General features: G+C 39.7%; 1 protein-coding gene across 3 annotated transcripts in view; it reads right to left on the bottom strand.

Moving 5' to 3' along the window:
• mast2 (microtubule associated serine/threonine kinase 2) overlaps window positions 1–23,717 on the bottom strand; it is a 142,677-nt gene that overhangs the window by 97,847 nt on the left and 21,113 nt on the right. For all 3 annotated transcript variants that reach the window (XM_006803612.3, XM_035913285.2, XM_006803613.3), the window contains exons 2-3: window positions 20,755–20,905; window positions 19,797–19,984 (exon numbers count right to left, since the gene is read on the bottom strand). In XM_006803612.3, the coding sequence (XP_006803675.2) occupies window positions 19,797–19,984; window positions 20,755–20,905 (339 nt within the window). The remainder of the gene's footprint in view (window positions 1–19,796; window positions 19,985–20,754; window positions 20,906–23,717) is intronic.

Below are 23,717 nucleotides of genomic sequence, written 5' to 3'. Positions count from 1 at the left end.
AGATTTTTGAACAGAAGGTTCTGACTAATAGCTCTGGGCCACTGCTGACTGTAAAGAAATCTGTCTACCAAATACACAAGATTTAACAGCATTTGTGTTGTCATCAAGTTAATGGGCCATTGCCATGTGGCTCAATCAATAGACAATATGAAATCATGTTATTGATACCTGATATTTCGTGTTAAATTGGTATCGACTCTCACTCTGACGTTGAGGGTTTGGAATACAGGCTGTTGTGCCAGACACAATGGTCATCTTCTTTGTATAATAAAGGAGCTGAGATAAAGAGCTCCTGTTTGTGTTGCTTCATTCATCAGCTTGATGGGTTGGTCTACTGTTAGTCAAACTGTCCTGCAGCCAGCTGGCTGGCTGTCTGGACAGCAGCCTGACGGATATCTCAGAGTCATGCATGTGTATACAGACACGCTGAAATAAAACAATCCGAGTAAATGAGTTTCAGGGGAAATAAAGTTAATGCCAGGAAATCAGTCACAACAATTATATAAACACAATACTACATTTGTCCAGTGCAATAATGGACAGTCCTAAAGAAACAAGCAATTGGAAGATTAATAGAAAAAATAAAAGCATTAACAGAGAGCTGTAGAGAAAGGCAGCAAACAGCACTATGCAACAGCCCCGCCCGAAAATGAAAACTATGAAATGAGTAGTAGGATGACAGCTCTGTGTGTGTGTGTGTGTGTGTGTGTGTGTGTGTGTGTGTGTGTGTGTGTGTGTGTGTGTGTGTGTGTGTGTGTGTGTGTGTGTGTGCGCGTGTCTGCATTATGCAGACAGGTTGCGTGCTGTTCTGTCTGAGCATTGTGCTGACGGTGTATTTGGATGTGTGTGTCAGACAGGACAGCAGGAGAAAGCTCAGTCTCAATAAATTAAACATGAAGGTGTTTGGCACGGAATGAAGAATGTGAACACGGTGTTATTCAACTCCATCAGTGACAGGAGGCAGAGGGTGCAATTTCCACAATAATAGAGACCAACTAAAATGCACACACTTGAAAGAGCTGCGATCTTACATAACCACAAAGCTCTGAAATCACTTTTCAATCCAGTTTTGCCTTTCAACGCACCACTTCTTTATCATACACAAAGCTGTTCACAGCTGCAGCGGCTTAATAGCTCTACGTATGGAGATGTGGTTCATTTGGTCCAGGTAAGAGAAATCCAGCTGAACAGTCCGCTTTTCTTTCTGTGCTTATTCTCTTCTGTAATGACCATGGTTTCTTTGTTTTGCTGTGAGAAATGGTGACATAATTTTTTGGGTTTCCTGAAGTCTGAGTGACTGGTCGACTTATTCTTGATTTTTGCAGATGGTTTATATAGAACAATGTGATGATGCTGAAAGCAGATGAAAGCTAAAGAGAAAAAGCGAACGAAGAGAGGGAAATAAGAGCAAGAAAGATGTGGACACACAGCCGTTGCATAAAGCTTTGTCCCCATCGGGGCATTGATAAGAAAATGCTGAGTAAGCCTGAAAAGGCTTTACACTGTGAGAGGGAGAAAGGGCAGATGAAAGAGAGGATAGAGAGAACTAGGGTAGAGGTACAGAGTACAAATTAAGACAAACACTAAAGTGGCCTGTCTTCCCTTCAAGTCTCAACTTTTGCATGTAAAGTGGATTAAATGAAATGTATGATTAGAAAGTGGTAGATAACATAATTAGGAACTACAGAAATGAAGCCGTCTGGGAAACACAGAGTAGCTGTGCGTGGATCCAGCGTGGCTCAAGGACCATCTGTGTGTAATGCTACAGCTTTTGAGTCACTTGTGCAATTAACAGTTTCGGGTCTGGATTATTAATCACTGGATAACTGTGCACTGACAATAAGGAATCTGAAACGGATTTTAATTTTATCTTGGCTCTTTTTTAGATTATCTAAACTGAATGTTTAATTTTTGTTATTTGTCATTTTCTCTATGCAACAGTAAATGCAACAAGAGAACTAAAGATGTTTTAAAAGGATTCCAATATGAATGTTTACATTCAACCACTAATCCCAAGGGAAACAATATTTAATAATCCTAAATAAGATCCAGAAGGCTCTGTTCTCTGTCCAGTCACACTCTACAGTCATTTCAAGGCTCTCAATAAAGGGCAGAGGAAGCCAGACTCCAGTCCTCATGATAAGGGCTAAAGCTAAACTTGACTATGTCTACTGTCAGGGGTAAAGACAGTGAGAAACAAGCTCTTGATGATACAAAAATGCACACACACAGACACACAGATTAGGACTGTTTTATCAGGGGCTCGCCAAGTCAAATCTTCTCTCTGTATCCTGCTTTGAATTGATCTCTATCATGCAAAATGTGCTTTGGCGTACTGTGCAGCTATAGTAGGTCAAAAGGTTACACTGACGTAAGATATCTCCGTGCATCTATATGTATGTAAGTAGGTGTGTGCATGTGTGTAAGTTCAAACTCAGTTCAAGAGACTGCTGACGACTGCAGCAGCTCTGGCTCAATGCGCAATGCTGTGTGTGTTTAATGTCTGTTCAGTCAAGCTACAACAAACAGCAACAAACACTGCACCCTGTTTCAAAGTGATGATAAGTTCCTAAAGACAGACATGCTGTTCCATCCTGTTCCTTTTTCAATGCAGGGCCTTTACCTTACAATATAACCTGCCCTGAGGCTGCTGTTGTTGTGGTTTGGTGCTATACGGCAGTTTCACTAAGGACCCATTTATCTGTGACACAATGGTCACTTCGCACGCAAACAGTCATGTCGCCACATCTCTGTACTATTTCTACCAGTCCCGAGGGCGCTAATACTCATTGCTGTATTCGCCTGAATGACAGGTGTCACCACTCAGACAATCCTACCAAAGGGTGCCTTGTGCCAGCAGATGGGACATCACTTTTGTTGCCCATAAACCATAACTTATATTTACCCTTTTCCCCTCAGTACCACTTCAGAATGCAAGCAGTCACATTAAAGGACAGAGCGAAAACGCACAACTCTTCTCTCTTAATAGATTTTATCAAAGCACATGAAATCCTGCTTGTTTATCTTTCCCAAACCCTTCAGCACACACCAGTGGATATTTGCCATCTTGAGTTTGTATGTATTAAAAAAAAAGGTTTTTATTTATCTTCATTTCTCACAGGCTGCAGAGAAGTACTGTTGAAAGTTTTACGAGTAGAGCCCGAGCCATATTCTGCACAATAATACTGCTCATCCGAAAACAACACAACACACAATCATTTCTTGCAATAGGTACAACTTGAAGAGCACCAGGACTGACATTCAGACGTCTGGCAGATTGAAAGCATACCCCTTTAATGGAACCTACATTTGCATCCAGTAAAAGTAGGAAAGATGCTTTACTGAGTCGTACTGGACTAAAGTCCTGCGTTGCTTTACTGTTTGAGGCAGACTTGAGTCTGGCATGGCCCCGAATTCATGTGACAGTTCATAACAGAGAGACAGAAAGAGAGGATGATACATGAGGCAGGTTGACATATGAGGGAGGATGACAAGATTGCAGGTAGCACAAAACAACACACAAGCTAAATTATTCTTTGCACATACTTTTACACTGGAATATTTTAATCAATCTGTTGATGACATTTTTAGTCTGTGCATTAGCTCTAATCGGAAGATAAAGAAAAGCCACGAGTAAACAGAAAGAATTCAATACTAACACAGGGATTTCATTCCAGGAAGAGTTTCCAACCTCACAGCAAAAAGGAGAGATGTAGAAGAAAACAGATCAGAGGAGGCGGGCAGGGAGGGGGAGCTGTGTGAGATGGAAACACAATTCAATTTCCTCTCCGTCATCAGAGATGGAAGATACTGTCAAAACTGAATTACCTCATCCCAAACAGAACAGGACATTGTTTGAATGTATTTGTTAATGTAATTGAAGTGCAGGAAGCATCCAGCATAATGCTACACTGAAGCCTACGTCATTTCTGATAAAATACAAAACCAATGATACTGCATGTTATCTTTACCTACCTCCTCCTGCCAGGCAGCTCCATATCCAACACCCTTTGTCCGATATATTCACTTCGCTCCACTGACCATGTCCAAACCATCTCAGCATTACTGCTCTTTCTTTTTCTCCAAACTGTTCAACCTGAGCTGTCCCTCTGATCTGCTCATTTCTAAGACGTCCTAAACCTTCCCTTTCAGTCTTGCTTCTATCCTTAAATCACAAATCAGCCCTGACATTCGTCTGAACCCACTCACCCTGCCTGGACTCATCTTCACCTCTCTTGCGCAGTGTCCATTGCTTTGGACGGGTTACCCCAAACATTTAAACTCATCTAACTTTATTACATGTATTCCTTGGAGCTTCATTGTTCCACCCATCTCCCTCACATTTACACACGTTTGCTTCCTCTTCTCTCCTGTGCATACTTCCACCTCTCCAGGCTTTTTTCCACCTGCCTCCTAATCTCAGTACAGATCACGATGCCACTCAACAATTTTGAGTGCCTTTAAGGTGATGCTTTAACTCCTTATTGAACCTTTGCTACTTATTATGTTCACGCTGTAACCAAAGCATTATTATTATTGTAGTCTTGTAAATGTTTTCCGATGTGAAAGGAGAATTAATCGTCTGTTTCCTCTAGTTACTGAAGCACAGACTCAGTTGAGGTTTCTGGTTTTCATTTTCGGACTTCTTTTAAACATTTTAGCTTGTAAATGACATAAAAGTTCCAGGCAAATGAATCAAGTCTGCTATTAGCAGACAGAGTGAGAGAGGAAACCAGATGACCGTGAGGGGTAAATGACTAGACTACACTTAACATACCACTGTTGGCAAGCACTGCAAGGCTTTCTATTATAATGAAAATCTAGACAGGAGCAGACCACATCAATCTGACTTATTATAATTGCTGACAAGGCTTAAAAGTTTACTCTCTCATTGTGCAAATGGCCTTTATTGTTATAAGGCTGATTTAAAACACCTAAGTATGCACATTCAGGACAAAGAGAAGGAGGTGAACAGGAAAATAACACACAAACTGCCAGCAGACTAAATCTGATCATTGATTTTCTGACATTTTCGGACCCAAAAATGTGACCTGTAGCCCCAACTGTTATGCAGATTATGTCGTCGTATATCGTAATCAATGTCTGAACCCCAAAAGGCATGCTAGCGACTCTTAAACTCCGTTATCTAACGCACAGCACTGCTGAACTGCCTGCAATGTGTTTCCCTCTCATGTCACTCTGAAAGAGGACATAGCTCCCAAGAATAGATTTTACCACCTCTGGCGTTTTTAGGACCTTCTGTTCTCACCCAAGTGCAAATAAACTAGTTTTGTTTTCACAGGACTCTGTGTTATACTTTGTAAAAGATCTAAAAGTATACCCTTTGAGAAACTACGTCCATAGAATATGTCTGTGAAGGGCTCAGCCATCCGCGTCATTGTAATCTCAAGAGCTTGGACAGAAAAGCGACTGGACTTTTTTGAGTTTCTTGAAGACGTTTCACCTCTCATCAGAGAAGCTTCTTCAGTTTTTCAGGCCTAGTTCTGGTCTGGAACATTCAGCAGTGTGTTAACAAAGTTTCCAGCTCCAGTGACTTCACCCCAAGGTCAGATTGTACAATGCTCAGAAAAACTGCAAACTGCAGGCCTGAGTTCGAAGGTTAAATGGTTCAGTCACTGACCTCCTCTGTAGTCCAAAGTATTCTCGAGTGAAATGTGTGACCATCTGTCCAACAGCTAAAGCTTGGGTAAAAATTGTGTAATGCAACATCCCGAGCACACCAGAGAATTTATATAAAACGGCTATAAAAAGAAAAGAATTGAGATGCTTGGCTGCTCCAGTTGAACCCAGATCTCAACTCGACTGAAATGCTGAGGCCTAAACAAATGCTTCAATAAATGGTTAAGTAACATTACTGCTGATAAAAACTATGTTAAAAGCTACTGAATGTGTACTTAAATGAAGCCTGAAGCCTTACAAGACTGGGAATCGTACAAGAATGATTCCCAGTCTCTTCTTTTCAGTAAGAAATACAACTCTTAATTTATCTGTAACAGCACAGAGCCGAGGTACTGGCACTCAGCCTAAAAGAGTTTCATCATGCAAAAGGAAGTGTTTCGTTTCCATCCTTCTGTCTCCTCCATGTATACCAGCTCTATTCTGCCTCATGCTTCTGTCAGAAATGGTTACTATGTCCTGAAGGAGTCAAGCAGGATGTCCTTGGACGTTACACTAGAAAGTGATGGGTAAAGGAGTAGTCGATGTTAAGTGGAATTCTCCAGACAAAGACCCTTTGTATGAGCTAGATTGAAAATATATTATCATTATTTTTTTTTTCATATAAACAAAGCAAAAAAACAAACAAACAAAAAAACAGACCAGAGTCATGGAGCAAAAACAAAACAATATGTCATTTAGTGTTGTCTCATTTAACTTCACATATTATTATCACTATGAACTTCAATTCTGAAAACCTTTTCTTCAAAATCTACACCTGAGCCATTATTTCATCCTCTCTTCCAGCCCCCATTATTGTATGAAACTTAGAGCTCTATGAGATGAAGATGTAACCTTGCAATTCCCCTCCAAATGGCATTTAAATGCCTACTTGTATATTCAGACACTTTTAGATTTCGGCTGCATGAGTGACTCAGAAAGCATTATAGCTCATGGTGAGACATGATAAGTGTTTTTGAAATCTCTCTAAAGAGGATTTGTGTGGTGCAGTACATGTGATGGAAAGGAGGTAAGAACAGTCTACGTATATTAGGAAGGACCCAAGGACACTTTGGCTCATGCTTAGCTTGGTTTTAAACATGAATCTTTTCTTATTTTTAACTATTTTGTGATTGGATCTCAATAAACCTGAAGCTGCTAGACAGACCAGTCAAACCACGTAGCACTGCTGAAGTGATCCGCTAAATCCCCTTTGAGTGGTGACACTAATCAATAACATAACTGGTCAGTGGCAAGGCAAGTTTATTTATATAGCACAATTCAACAACAAGGTGATTCAAAGTGCTTTACAGAGACATTAAAAAACAAAAACAAATAAAAAGCATGATTTAAAATTGATTAAAAAAAAACAGTAGATAAAATCAAAACAGTAGATAAAATCAGAACAGTAGATAAAATCAGTAGTTAAAATGTACGCTTTGAAATTTAAGCTTAAAAGTGTGGATTTGGTGTTTTATTCAAATGCAGCTGAGAATAGGTGAGTCTTCAACCTGGATTTAAATAAACGGAGTGTTTCAGCTGATCTGAGGCTTTCTGGGAGTTTGTTCCAGATATAAGGAGCATAAAAGCTGAATGCAGCGTCTCCGTGTCTGGTTTTGACTCTGGGAACTGATAAAAAACCGGATCCAGATGAATCAATCAACGAATCAAATTTATCTCAATAGACAGAAATGAATACATTTTGCTATTATTTCTAATCATTTAATAAACAAATATGCCTGCTATGTGCAAGTAAATGAGACCCCAATTAAGAAAATTCGGGGTATAATGATTTTACCATGGTGTCAAAAAGCACCTGTTGTCTAGGAATCAAAGTGCTTTTCTGTAATCAACTAAATTTCAAAATGAAGAAAAGAGCAAACAAACATCTTCATGCAGAATCAGCCTTCACAAATGACTAATGCTGTGGATGTAGCTTCATTAAATGTGCCTGTTAATAACCAAACTGCCTAACAACTGTCAGCATATTCAGCATCAGTGATTAAACTTATGGTTATTTTTCATGCTGCACTCAGTCCCTAAAGAGCAAGGAACAGGGTTTTTTCCCCTAATAATTAATGCCTACAGTACAAATCAATACATTGTACTGTGATGGATATCCAGCAACATAATGCAGGAGAGAAAAAACACAGGAGGAGCTGGAAGGAGATAGAAAGGGAGGGGAGGAAGAAAGAATCCGTAATAGGATCTTCTTCTAAAATGATCTGGTCGATAGAGATCACATATCTGCTGAAACTGATGATTCCCCCCACCACCACCACCAAGCCCCCCAGTAAAGAAATGGAGATCAGGTCTGCAGTAAAAGTTTTAAATGAGTTGTTACTGTTCGCAACTAAAACTTATAAGACAGACTGACCTAACAGGAAAGTACCAGGTTGTACAGAAGCTGAAGAATGAATAAAAGAATAAGGATATAAAAGGAAAAGACAAACAGCAGGGGCAGCACGAGAAAACACAAAAGATGGGTAGCAGTGCTATAACCCTGTTAGTGTGATTTATGTTAGACATTAGGTATTAGATAAGGCAGGTGGGTCAGCTTAGACTTAAAACCACATTTTAAACTACATAACACAGAATGTCCCTGCTCCGCTGAATTACAGAGGTAATAGCTCACTCTCCTAATTAATAACTATTCATTGGTGTGTGTGTGTGTGTTTGTGTTTGTGTGTGTGTGTGTGTGTGTGTGTGTGTGTGTGTGTGTGTGTGTGTGTTGGGGGGGTTAGTGCATGCGTGCTTACAAAGCATAAAAAGGTGGAGGGTGAGTTAATAAAACTAAGTAAAGCGGGTTTCCATAAAAGCCATTAGGCTATCAATAATTCAACCATGGCACTTTCCATATAGCTCAATCAAACATGGTTGGTAGTGTTACATACATGCTCACACAACCTACTAATGGTCTTAGCATTAAGCGTTAAAGAAGACACGAAACAGCAGTTTTTAGCAGGTTTTATGCAAAATTAACAGAGTTGGAATTTATTTGGAGAAAATAAATGGATTTGAAATGACTTGAAGTTAAATTGGAATTTAGGTTTTGGTAACTCACCTCATGCTGACATTTGCTCTGGGGCCAGTGAGGAGGAGAGAGCGTTATAGCAGAAAACGAAAACTGCCCATCAGCAGCTACTCTTGAGTTTTTATAACAATAGTTTAACGATAGCTTATTACCATCTAAATCAGGACATAGTGATCTTTGAAAGTTTGAATAAAACTGTGGAATTTAAACAAGTCACTAATTTGAAGTTGACATTCATATTCACAGTTACTGTTTGACTAGTAATCGTTCAAATCTACTATGCCTACTTGTTAGCTAGCAAGCTGCTTTGCTAGCTAACAGAAATGAGTGACACGACTGAGGTCACGTTATCAGGCCAAAAACATATATTTAGTGTAAGAAGGCATAACATTACAGGTGTGGTATTAGCTATACTAAAATAAAGACAATATAAAAACAAACAGGACACTCAACGTGAAAGAACGAACCAATCACGGTCTGTAATTTAAAACTGACCTCATAGCTAGCTACAACAAAATAAACACATTTTAATAAATGATTGTAAAAAACTATCCACATCTGCCTGCAGCTTCTCTCTCATTCTTTTTTTTTTTTTTTTTTTTTTTTTTTTTTTTTTTTTTTTTCTCTTCTGCCTGTCCCATTTGGTTCTTTAGCCGTCAGAATTGTTGTCTGAAGACCAACAAGGATACCCAATGGATTTATTTTGCCAAATGGATCATCATGGCATTGCCGTATTGGTCCATTTGATCGACCTTTGTTTTTATTATTTATTTTATTTTATTTTCAGTTGTTACAGACGGGACAGACATGAGTGAGGGATAGGAAAGGGAGAAAGAAAGAGGAAGGAAAAGAAAAACAGAAGGGGAGAGGGACAGTGAGAAAGGGGGGAAAAAAAAATATCTCCGGGATCACCTGTTGAGAGAAAAAGAATAGAAAACAAACAAAAAAAACAAAACAAAACAAAGCAACATACTATACACAACACCATCGCATTAATCTACCTAAGTGTAAACAGCAGTAAATACTAAATATTGAATGTTGTTGTGCAGCACGCAGGACAGACAGCGCACAATGTGCTTTGAAGTAGCAGCCAAGAAAGGTGTGATTTAAGTCTACAAACAGTGAACACCTGTGTGCACACCTGTGTGGATCGGCACGCTTGTATTCAAATGGTTTCCCCATGTAATGGTCTGCAAGAGGGTGTAGAGAGCCATAGCCCTGTCCCCCAGGGCATGAAGCAGGCATGGAGGAGATCCAGGCCCCAGACATCCAGAGGTCCCAGAGTGCAAGAGCCCAAGGAGGACCACCGGAGGGGCATCCGTGCCACCTTCATGGGAAGGGCTGAGGATACCCAGGCGAGGGGTCACCCAGTAGCCACCGGGCAGAAACTAGAGGGGGCTGCACCGGCGTGCTCGTCGGCTCCGCCGGCAGCCAGCTGTGCCAGAGTGAACCGAGCCGCAGGCACAGAGGCCGGAGGCCCGAGGGCCCTCCGCGCCCCGGAAGAGGCCTGACTGAGCAGCAGGCGCCAGGCCCCGCCAAGTAGCCACCAGGAGTGAGCTGGCACATGACCTGAGCGCCCAGCCCCGGACTTCTCTCTCATTCGCCGTTACAGTACAACCTCAGCTCTGCTCTTCAGGCAAATATAACTGAAACAAAACCAAATCCAGCCCATCACAAACTCTAATTCAGTTTTAGCTGTGGTTTGTGTAGTGGCGGACATGCAAAACGAAATGGATAGACACGTCTTCACAGCACATGCAAGCTAATAAACTAGCTAACACAGCATCAACAAAAAGGCAGATAATCTGAGGCTGGGATGTGAATAGCCTACATCTTAAACTACTGTAAAAAGGCATCCATTAGGCATCAGACAATTACTGTTTACAAGGAGCAATTGTATTATCATTTTGACTTTTAAATCTACATACCAGCAAACCTTTCATTGGCAACCTGCATCTCAATCTTTATTTATACATACAAACATACCCCAGTGAGAAGGCTATGAAAACTACATTTTCAGTTATCTCAAACTATGTTCGGTTTGACCAAAAATAAAAGACTTTTACCTGGAAGGTGCAGTCGCCCCAAAACAAAACGTATTAATTATTGTTCATAAAATATGCATATATTCAACCAATAATAATAATTTCATAGATGTTTGAAATTGTTAAATGAATTTTCTTTTTTTTGCAGATTTAGCAAATTGCTGAAATGAAAAAAAAAATATTATTATTTGATTATTTGATCAAATTCCTTTGTGGATTAATATGAGGAAGTACTTTACAATGCCTTATCTGAAATCAGAAGGTAAAAATGTGTTTGTGTTTTTCTTTACCCGAAAAGGTACCAGAATTTGTTAAGAAACATAACCAAGATCCAGTCTCATTTTATCATTTTGAGAGAGATAAAAGAACTAAATGAAGTTTGTCTAGTGAGCTGAAAACTAATCTGAGAGAGTGCGAGCAAAGAAAAAGAAACAGCGAGTGGAAATGTGTTTGCTTATGACTGAGCATTCCTCAGAGCAATGTCCAACATCAAAACAGTGGATGTTCTCAAAGAAATGTGGGAAACATATGATACAAATAAAAACAGATTTCTGACAAAAATAAATAAAAAAAAACAAGCAGATGTACCAGTCGTTCAATTTAATTCTTAGCATTTTAATTAATGCCCAATGCCAGTAAATTGTAAATGTGATGCAGCCATCTGGCACCAGACAGAGCAAAGAAAAAACACCATAACTCTCTTAATCTATGCCTGAAGCTTTTATTATGCCTATTATTGTCAGTTATTTTGATGGTGAAGAATGAGATTGGAGACAGAAGCGATGGAAATGAGCTTTCTCTGAAAGAAGCAGCTTGAGGTGGTCTCCTCCTGGGTTAGATGTTCTAGGCATGTCCCACTGGGAGGAGGGCCCAGTGGGACATACACCCACGACATGCTACAGACATGCTATACACCCACGACATGCTACAGACATGCTATACACCCACGACATGCTACAGAGACTGCATCTCTCGACGAGCCTGGGAGAACCTCAGTGTTCCCCTGGGTAAGCTGGAGGAGGTGGGCTGGGAGGAGTTCTGGACTATTTTACACTTAAACTAGTCTAATACCAGTTAGAAAGCATAACCCAGGACATTGATGGATGTTACCAAGGTTAAAATAATAACAAAACAAGAACAATGTGAATCTACAAATGACTCTTAAGAACAATATCAATACATAAGAGAAACATTTAGGGGGGCATAAAATTAAAGCTGAAAAACTGTCACACAAATGCAAATAAAATAAGGCTATGGTGAGGCATGATGCTCAAGACTAGTCTAAAAGATAATTAAGTGTCATTTTACAGCATTTTCTGACTTTGAGGAAGCAAAATGAAAGGAATTAGCTGCATTTTTCAGGTAATTTCTGGGAAAGATACTGATTTTTTTTTTTTGCTCAGTATTAATGTAACTATGTCAAGGTTATATCTGACTAAAAGCCAAATTTAGCAAGAGGAGGCGCACCTCCAGTGTATTAGTGACACAATCCCAAGTGTTAATCATAAACAAAATGCTGAAGAGGATTTTTAATCCTTTCAATATTATTATTATTAGTAGTAGTAGTAGTAGTAGTAGTAGTAGTAGTAGTAGTAGTAGTAGTAGTAGTAGTAGTAGTAGTAGTAGTAGTAGTAGTAGTAGTAGTAGTAGTAGCAGCCTATCCCATCCTATATTATCGTATCCTTATGTGTGGGCAAAAAGTCTATTAACTTAATAGGAAGCACTTCCTCTGACAGAGCTGACAGCAGGTACATAAGACCGCACAAAGCTCCTTATTTCACCTCCATCTCGCATTCATCCATCTCCAAGCACCTTCGCTCACCTCCTGTACCCCCTGTGCAAGTTTTGTTATTGCGCTATTGCTTGATTTATTTAGTCAGCCTGTCACACTGCTGCCCACCCCACACTCCCCCATCCTTCCTTCTACACAATATTTTTCATCTCATCACAGCATGCTCCACTGGAGATGCTGAATCTCTTATTTGCTGAGGTGTGAGATGGGAAGTCAGGCCAGCGGCTGGCCCTGCCAGCGTTCTCTCTGCCCTTCACATTTGACAGCCAAACACACTTTGGTTACAAATACTCTTCTTCAGCTTCTCAATTAACTACAAGAAATTACTTCACAAACCCAACAAACCCCAAATCCCAAGAAACTCTAGGTTCTTCTTCAATTCTCTTCAGTTCGCCTGTTTAAATCGTATTCTTTTTATTTTAATTTGAATAGTGTGAGTTGGAAATGTCCTTGAAATGCCATCATATAGTTGTTAGGCCATAAGACCCACGCTTGTTGGAGAGTCGAGCTGAGCAGACTAAGTGTTGCAATTTATTGTTTATAACATTTATAAAGCAGGAAATAGTTCTAAAGCTTCTTGAAGGCCATTCCAAAGCTCTGCTTTAGACGCTGCCTGCCTGTTCTTTCATTCACCCAGGCTGCTTCTGCGGAGGTCAATCTATGACTGATACTGCTCAACTGTGTGTTTTTCTATCCAGGTATGCTTTTAATGCATTTCCAGTGTGTTTGGGATCTTGTGTCATGCTGAAAAATTAAGCTGTTGCTAATCAGATGCTTTCCAGGCAACCATGCATGGTGGATCCAAATCTGAGAGTATTTTCTTCTGATTTGAATGAATGAATGAATGAATGAAGGCTTTATTGGCCATATGCAGGTTGCCCTCAGTGGTAATCAGTGCTTATCAGTGTAAGTGTATGTGTGTGTGCGTGTCCATAGTTCAGCTGAGACAGTTGGGATTTGACAAGAATCCCAACATGACATGGCGAAATGCATTCCCAAACCATGACAAAGCTTCCACCGATGTTTCCCTTTTCCCCTTCCTGAAGAATGAAAAGAATGAAAGCCACCCTATCGCTGAGACCGTTTCTGATGAGGCTTTAGTAGACGCAGTAGATGGGCCAGATGTACCTCTCAGGTTTTTTAAACAGGTCTTTGCTAGATTTTTTTCCTACTTCTTAAGGACATGACTTTCAGATGTGTTCGCGTGCTGTCGTTAATTTCATGTCAAGAATTAGGCACTAGTAACAACGTGCCTGGAGATAGAATTTCAAAGTGGTTCTTTGCCAAGTTATCTGTTATAGTGGTCCCTTGCGATAATGCGGTTCAGCTTTTGCATCTGCGTCCTGATTGGCTGTAGACCAGTGTCAATCAATCTTGTGTCGTGTCTCCTGTCCAATACAAAATGTGTTCATCTTGTCAAATTTACATAAATCTTCAATCGCTAGCAGTGTGACTCTGAAGTGCTGTACTGTATGTTTGTAAGTTTACTCCCCAACAAACACAACAATGTCGATGAAACGTTTTGCACCGTCAAAGACACCTGCAGTACCACCCAAAAGGCAGAGCAAGATGCTAACCATCGCACAAAAAGTAGGACTTCTGGACATACTAAAGGAAGGTAGAAGTTACCGTATTTTGGGGACCATAAGGCTCATCCCATTATAAGGCACATTAAGCGAAACAAAAGAGTCAGATAAGTCAAACTTTACTCAAATCATTCTTCTTGCTTCCTCTACTTCCATACCATTTATTCATTAATGTTTAATTCTCTGGCAGCTGCTGTATTCCCATGTTCTGGACCTGATAACAGGCTTTGATCTTTGGTTTCATTCTATAATACTGGACTTATTTTTCTACCAAGGCTTGAACTTTGAGAGTGTTTAAACAAGAGAGGAAAGTGTGAAATTGTCCGTGCCTGTCTGAGAAAAGTGTATAAAGTGTGTAGTGAGGGGTTTTACAGCCTTGGAACATCTATAATAATTGTAAAAAATAAAGCTGGCTACTTCGCAGATTTCATCTATCACAGGTTAATTTTAGAACGTAACTCCGCGATAAATGAGGGACCACTGTATATGCAGACATAGCACTCATTCATCCCTTGAGTTAGGTGTTGTTTTATACACTTGAATGATTTATAGATCAGTTTCAAGTGGCTTAAAAACATTCTTATTACTGTCAGGTAAAAGACTGGAAATGAGTGCAAAAGTAGCCAATGATCAAAGGAAAACTGAAAGAGTACTGTTGCTCAAGACTAGGACTGGGCGATATGACCCAAAATTCATATCTCGATATTTTTTTTTAAAGCTATAAGGTAAGAACAAAAAGAGAGTTCTTAGTCAAAGCTGTGTCCCAGATGTCACACAGGCACTTTTATTAACATACAGCGTAGATGTACATGAAGAAATTACTCAAAAATAAATTATGAGCATTTATTAAATAATAATGCTCCATAAATAAAAGAAAACAATGTTGTTTTTGTGCATAACAAAAAGCTCACAATTGTGCAGTCAAAATGTAAACTAAAAGAGGATGAGCATAATAACAAAGACAGACAGATTTCACAGCTGCTCTATTCCCAAGTTCTACTGCGTGACTGACAGCCTGGAGTTTGAAATCCTCTTTGTAACCATGTCTCTTAACAGGTGCCGTTTATGGCCCTTATACACACACAGTACGGTAATATTACGTTGAAGCACAGTACGTATCACTCCGCGAGGCTCCTCGGTAGCCGTAATGCTCCGACAATCCATCAAGTGGTGCAGCTCCGTAGCTTACCAAAGTCGTACTAAAACATTTTTGACAGATTGCTGAGCGCCGTGTAGCACATAAAATCGGTTCGCGGTCAGTAAGCACAACCAGAATTCATACATAAGGCGCACTGTCGATTTTTGAGAAAATGAAAGGATTTTAGGTTATTAGCGCGGTTAGCTCGTTAGCGCGGTTAGCTTGCTAACACGTTGACGCCGTCCAGCCCCAGGCACGGGGCGATCCGCGGTAACTCGTTAACGGAGATTTGCCGTGTTCATTTTGTCATTGCCTGCAGGTGAAGCTATGAGGGAGGGGGAGTTGTGTTCGGTGAAGGACAGAGGCGAGGCCCAGTAACGTTGCGTAGAGACAAAAGTGGACGAAAGAGAGGCAAACTTGCGGCTCCACAAGTATAATCATAACGTAACATATACTATATCGATATAAACAATATTGTCACATCTTATATCTCGTATGAAAATATATCAATATTTTTTAAAAAAACTCGATATATCGCCCAGCCCTACTCAAGACCACTGCAATGTCTGTCTTCTTGGAAGCAAAATATCAAGACTTAAGACTTTTGTACATTACTGTAACTTGATTTGTATATTCTACTAAAAAAAAGGTATTTTGAATTAGCCAGTTCTTTCTTTGCTCATGTTCTTCCTGTGCTTTGGAGGGTTTCTTCCCATATTCCAAAGACATATATGTTTGTTGTTTTTAAAATGACCGGGGATGTGAGCTAGTCAAAATGAAAAGAATAAAGCTATATAAGCTATATGAATGAATCGTTTGTAGTCTAACATGCCTTGAGTTAGTAAGACTAACAGAGCTCTTGATACAGTCCATTTCCATTTTAAGTTCCGTTACAATACAGGTATGTAATGGCAGTAAAAAAAAAAAAGTATTTACTTTCTATATAAAAAAAAAAAAGCTCGTTTAAAAAAGTAGGTATTGTACATTTTGGGACTTGTTTTTGGGATGTGCAGTGTTAAGCTCCAGAAAGTCATGCTAAGGAAATGTTATTGTGAAACAGTGTTAATGTGGCCTATTATTACCTTGACACCAGATGGTGCTATTGACAGCAGACAGACTCCACAGCAACTGAAAAGAATATTTTTATATAATAAAATCACAAACTGTATAAGAGCCACTTTTAGATAAAGGAAACAACTGCATGTGGCTCCAGTATGGCTGTTTATATAAATACTGTATACAGTATATGTGTTTATTATGTCTGTGTCCTGAGACACAGAGTGTGTGTGTGTGTGTGTGTGTGAGTGTGAGTGAGAGAGAGAGAGAGAGAGAGAGAGAAGACTAACAGTAGTGTTTCTGGAAGGCAAAATGAAAAAGTCTTTATTTCTTACACTTGGCCCATATTCTCTAGGATAGGAATTCTTACAGCCACTGGAGCAGAAAGGGTACTGATGATCAGCGTTTACATTCCAACAAGCAGCAGATACTGTCGCTAACACAAAAACCTAGCTCGGTTCCAGTTGTTTACGTTTCACAAAAGAGGTCCAGTAAACAACCTCAACCTTGGCCCCTGTGTTGTGTGTTTTATATAGTAAGTATTTTGCTCACTGCCTAGATTGTGTATTCTGCACAGCACATTGTCAGGGCAGTAGAGATATTTTCCTGTATCACTACTATTGCACTGCAATCCTACTGCTTCTGGCACCTTGTTTCAAAGGATTCATGCTTCAAATTAGGTAGTGTATATTCAATGACAGTAACTCATTAGGAAAGAAGAATGGATGCCCTTCATTTACTTATAAATGCTGCTGCCTGCAAGCTGCGACTATCAATAAAACATTCTTTGGTTGATGCTGGGCTTTTATATTGTCAAAAATATCTTTAGTGCAAATTTTCTTGAAACAACATGATATAGTTTTTTGAGGTTTTTTTCTTAGTCATCTTTGATGTCAAAGTTTGGCATGCCACTTCACCAGCCGTCTACGTCACTGTCCCCATTAGTCACAACAGAGGAGATACGGTACGAGCACAGCAATTACTCAACATGTCCTCATGTATATTTAAGATGCAGCTGCCTCAGCCTGTTCCCTAGCAGCTCTAACACAGCAGCATGGTAAAGCTCCCTTTAGGCCAAGCCCCGATGTCTGCAGACAGCAGGTGTGCGGCCTATGTGCTGCATGTTGAAACACCGCTCTGTTTATTTCCCATCTTAATTATTTGCATTCATGTATGTCTTGCAGAGAATATCCACCCTGCTTCTAAGATAAATATGTAACAAGATACATGTTAAAGTGTCGAGTTTCAACTTGGTAGGTGCATTTTTCACTTTGGGCCATTTCCTGACAAAAGCAATAATACTAGGGATGTGCAAGCTGACCATCTTGTTACAGCACAATGTTCTTCTAGAAAAGGCCCTGGACGTTCATATGGATTGTTATGTGACACGCATAAACATTGTTTATGTAAAATATGCAAGAAAACTGTTGCCAGTAAAGGTGGAAACACTAAGACTGGTTCACCACAAACACCACAACTGGTTCGCCTGACAATATTGTTCAGGCTCCGGAAGAACTACGAGGTTAAGTTACTTTATTGTTGAAGTGTTAAGCAGTCATGTGTTACATTTGCTTATAATTTCCATGGAAAACAATGCATACCCACAACCACATCTTACTACCAATTTATCACCAGGTAACCTTTCATATATGTCTTTGGACTGCTGGAGGAAACTGGAACACTCGGAAGGGACTCACATGACAACCCAGGTCTTTTTAACCTAGAAAATAAAGCTGAGGTGTTACACTTGATTACACAGGTGCCTTTAGAAGTCCTAACTAAAAGTCCAAAATCAAAAGGGAAGTATAAATAATAAATAAAACATGGCAGGACTCAGATGGTTGTCCTATTCCTAATCCTATGACTATAGACTAACTATGAAATGCAACTATAAAAACTAACAGCTGTCAGTCTGATGAGTCACACTGGACTAAAATATAATGTGTGTGAAGCTTGGTTTAGTAAGAGATGCAAGAAAAGTGAGTGCGATAGAAGTCAGAAAGTCTGCCAAGAATACTTTAATAAACGTACCCTTGAGAAATAACCACCTGGGATTATTTGCTGAACTAGAATAACTCTGCACATTGTATTTTCCATTTTGAATCCATGGTACAATGTTGCTCTGGCTGCACTGACCAGTTCCTCTCAGAGACTTTCAGAGTGAAAGGCTAATTATGAAGATATCCAAAGTAAACTGATGACATGATTCATTTTAGATTCATGTATTTTTCTCCACACTCACTACAGATTATATAAATGCACTGTCCACACACCTGGCACAACAAAGTGGATTCAGTATCAGATTAATGGCCTGCTGAAGTTCTTCCTATTAAACACTGCCATCTGTTGGTAGCATTCAGCTGCAGTTTGTTAAGCTTCTCATCATTTTCACATGACGAGAAGCTTAATGTCTATGCATGAGACAGATTCAAACTGCATGTGTAATCATTATGTGCACAGAGAAGAAGGCTGGAGATGAATAATAAATTACAATTTAAATTAATAATGGAAGGTACTGTGTAAATTACTAATGTGGTCAACACACTTCTAAAGCATGGCAAACACAGAGAGACAATATCCATTTCATAAATGAACAGAAAGTCAGGGTTCATTCAGAAAACACTAAAGATTTTGAGAGAGGTTCAAAAATTATGATTTCAACATATCTGAGGATGTTTTGGATAAATAATAGACCAGAGGACAGAAAACCCCTTTGAGTCCTTCAATCCCTCCTGCAACCAACAGGGGTCACAGTAGAGCAAAGGAACACAAAAATCAACATCAGGAACCTGCATTTACACATAATTCATTCATACTACAGCTCTATGATGTCAGCGTTGTGCTGCATGTTGACCAAACAAACACATAAATGCAGATACAAATATACACATCACATGAAAAATCTTCTCTCTCTCATTTCTGTCTCAGCAGTGTGCAGCCCTTTCTGTGAATGGGAAGTGTCTGTGTGTGGAGCTGGTGGCACGCACACCGCGCACAGACACACACATAAACACAAAAGCCTGAGTCATCCTCAGTCTACCTCCCTGCAGTCAGCTGGCACAGTTTCAGTCTAACACACAAAATCTATATTGCGATGGACTGGCTCACAGTGAGTCTGCAGGCTTTACACACTACGTTTAGACTACATTCATTTTCCTAAGACCACAAATACATTTAAAACTCTTGTTTTTACACCCCAGTCATAAGGTTGCACATTACATGCCAATTGTAGGACTCTCTCTCTATATATATGAACCATTTGTCCAATAATTTTGCATGTGATGTAATCTGAAAGTAAGCCATACTGGGCTCGGGTGATATCTAGGATGGCACAGAGAACATTTGGAAGAATCACAATTATCTCCTGATTATTTCTTCAAGACTTAATCTGAGTGTAAATAACTGTAAGTGTGATTTGTTTTGTAGATTCCCTTTCAACATATGCACAATTTTTTTCTTTGATACTGACCAGTCCGGTGAGAGAAGGGGCAGACTGCCCCAGAGCCTGGTTCCTCATACGGACCAGGTTGTTGGCCTCTCCTCCTGCAGATGCTCCCCCAATAGCCCCAGGTGCTCCAAAAGTCCCAGAGTTGCCTTGACAAGCCAGCTGACTAACTCCAGCATGCAGACTGCTGGACAGAGGCAGCAGCTGTTTACCTGAGGAGGTGGGGGCAAAGAGGAAATACATCTCAAACTTCATCACTTTGACCTTTAGATTAATCTATTGCCCTGGAAGGCCAGGTCAAAGGTCAGATCTGACATGATATTTTAACTCCTTAGATGGTACTTTCTATATATTGATACATTTTCAAGCTGACCTTGAAGACCTTGTGGTTATAAGCCAAATTTCGGTGGAACGATATCATGAGGCCATTCTACGCCCCCACGACATTTTATCAGAATTCATCCAAACTTTTTGACCTGTCGTGTTAAAAGATAGAATAATGACACATACGCAAGTAAACACTACCAAAAACATGATCTCCTCGGTGGAGGAGGATTGTCACCACATGACCTCTCTTTGGTAAAATGTGGATGTAAATGTGAGGTGGAATTTTCATAGATAACACAGGAGCCTGGCACAGCTAAAGTGTGGGCAGGGCCACATTTAACTAGACTTAGAGCTTCTAGTTACAAACAAAAGCTCAATATATAAAAAGTAATATTTGCAAATAAAAAAAATATTCATATTAGAGAGTAACGCCATAAACATAAATTTATATTTCTTTTAAATATTATAAACTTCATGTTTTGATAAATAAATGCACTCCTAGTTTGTTATTTACACATTTCTATATTTTCCTAACCTAAAAACTAATCCTACATAGACATCATCATCTACATAGACATCATCATCTACATGGACATCTTGGTCAAGGGATTTTGTCCTGTTTTCAGATATGCAGGTGTGTATACGTGTTCATTACCAGTCATGGCCATGCTGCTACGTCGGGCCCGACTCTCATCCTGGCTCAGCTGTCGGTGCAGTTTGGATTTGGTAGCAGCAGTTGCCGCAGGTGATAGGTCAGGATTACTCAGCTTCCGGAAGAGCAGAGGAGGAGGAGCTGCAAACTCCTTCTGGAAAGAGATGAGGAGGAAAGAAGAACAAGAAACATTAGACTTTGCTCACATGTGTTGGGTCATACTGCTCTCAAATAACCTCTGGTCAAACTCAGCAGAATCAGATGTCATCTCTGCCATAAAAGTAGAGTCACAAAGCTTAAAGTAAGACACATGATTCATCTTTTTTCCCCCATGTTTCCTTGATATCCTTTACAGCCACCAAGGTCGAAAATCTAAAGTTTCAGCTGGTTCCAAATATACGCAAGAGGAAAGAAAAAACATATATACATTTGCCGATCCCCCTTGCTAATGCTAAAACCGCTCTGAGCAGTTGCGATGTGGGCTTAACCACACCTCTGTAGGTGTACCTGGTATCAGGTGATATGGGGTATCTACATCCCACCCCCTTATAGATGCTACTATAACAACATAATCAGACTACCTACTGGTAGTTTTAATGTTGTGGCTAAAGAGATTATGTAGATTAAATAAGCAGTAAAAGATAGCAAGGTAGAGTCTATAGTGAAAGAATTCTTCGAAATCTTGGTTGCAGGTCATACCTCAGTTTATCTTCTTCAGCATACCTGACTGTGATGTATTTCCACTTTACTCAATAGTCTTTAAACATTACAGTTTCACTAGACTAGCATGTAATCTCTAGGTAATAACAGTTCTACATAGACATCACTGAAGAAGAAGATGCTATTTGGGTGACAACACTGCAGATGTTTGAATAGCAGTTTCAGCCTAACCACATTTTTATTTATTTTACACACAAAACAAAGGGACACACATTACTTGATTTGATGCTCATCTACACTTTCTAGTTATTGACAAAGTTTTAGAAGTCACAGTTGAGGGTTTTTTTATATATATATATTTAGGAATAAAAAATTCTAAAATAAATGTTTTGTGTAACTTAAACTCACAATAGTGCAGAAAAATCCCCATGAATGTAGGCTTACAGCCAAAATTAAAGCAAAGCACCCACTAGCACCAAATCTACTTCTCAAACTACCACATCAGACACATACACACACACACACACACACACACACACACACACACACACACACACACACACACACACACACACACACACACACACACACACACTGTACTGTTTCCCATGCTATTAAACTGACAGACAGTACAAGACATGCTTGCTGTGTCATTAACACTTACAGCCACAACAGCCTCTCCATCAAAACTCTGCAGCTGCAGACCAAGTGGACAGCCTAATTCAGTTTGTCAGTTTAATAAAAGAAGGTTCCTCTGAACTTCCTTGATATCCCCAAGTACAGCCAATACACATAAACACAAACGCAGGAGGTTCACATGATTTTGGAAATCTCTTTTGTTGCCATGGAAACAGGGCCTGCCTGGGCTCATATCCTCATCTCCGTTGCGCGCAGCCCAATGCTTGACAAGGCTTTTCCAGAAACATCTGGACAGCTCACAACATGCACACACAGAGCTCCCAGACGGCCACATGTATGAAGGAGTTTTAGTGAAAGCTTCCGCTAGTCTCCAACCGCGTCCCTTAAACCCACTAAACACAGTGTAATCATGTGCAACTTGTAACCAATACTTAAAGCTGTAGTAATAAATTACAGCAGAAGATGAATATTCAGTACTTCCATGCAGTATTAATATGTAAACCTTATGCGCGTGTTGCTTCACATCAGCCGCCACTCAGCTAGAATCACACATTATACTCAGTCACAAAACACTTTCACACTTCAGTCGTTTCTATGAAGGCCAGAATTCATTGAGGATGAGACACTGAAGACTTTTCTGAAAAAAAAATATTTCAGACATAATTCTTAAATGTGCATTTATCCAAAGTCTCCCAATGCAAGCTACTTTAATAGCTTTTCTGCCTGTTTGAATACTGTCTGAGATTATAAGAAGAGCTTAGAAGAGCTGTCACAACAGGTCAACAACATATAAGAGGTAAACAGCATATTTTCATGCGGTACTGTTGGCAAGAATCACACAAAAGAAATATATTATACAAAAATATACCCACAGGCAACAATGACTGGGACACTTGAAAATACATCACATAAATGCATGCATGAAGCGCTACACATTTCTGGCAAGCAGGAGTCAGCCTGCTTCATTTTAATTCATTCAACATGTCAATATGCAGACTTCTGGGTAAAATTATAGCAACTATTATCAGTATTTGTATCTCTGCACAATACAAGGATGCAGCAATGGCTTCAATACTAATGCTGATTCTTCAAGTCCCATACCAGTGGGTGACATATCTGTCCGTCTTTTAAATACAGTCTGTGACATGGATTCATAACCTGACTGCAACCAAGTGATTATTCCTTTCTCTTGCACTTTCTCTCTCTCGCCACTTAAAGTGTCTCTTATTTTATTTACTTATTTGTTTTACAGTTAAGAAGCATGTCATGAATTGTCATGTTTCTAAATCTCATAGGTTTTGTAGAGAGATAAATGAAGTACAACTAGTAGAAGAAAGAAGTAGCAGATACAGAACATTGATTCTGAAGTGGACAAAGAAAAACAAAAACTAACAGTATAATCGCAGTGCCTTGTTTCTGCTTGCAATGAGAGCACAACTCTCCCTGGCCAATGTAAGACTGATTACTGTGTATCATTGCACCACTGTTGATGGACACCTTGAGTTGCTACAGCCACGTCTGTGCAACTACTGACAGGATGTCTTGTGGGGAAGGAAAGTCAGTGATTACACAGATTTTTCTTCCCCGCAAGACACGCAGAGCACTGCAGCACTGGCTGAATACATCTGAATTGATTGTCGCCCTCATTCAACTTGCTGCAACTCCAA

This window comes from Neolamprologus brichardi, chromosome 17 (genome assembly GCF_056152115.1).
Source record: "Neolamprologus brichardi isolate AB-2024 chromosome 17, ASM5615211v1, whole genome shotgun sequence".
NCBI lineage: Eukaryota > Metazoa > Chordata > Actinopteri > Cichliformes > Cichlidae > Neolamprologus > Neolamprologus brichardi.
This window is presented reverse-complemented; position numbering and strand designations above follow the sequence as displayed.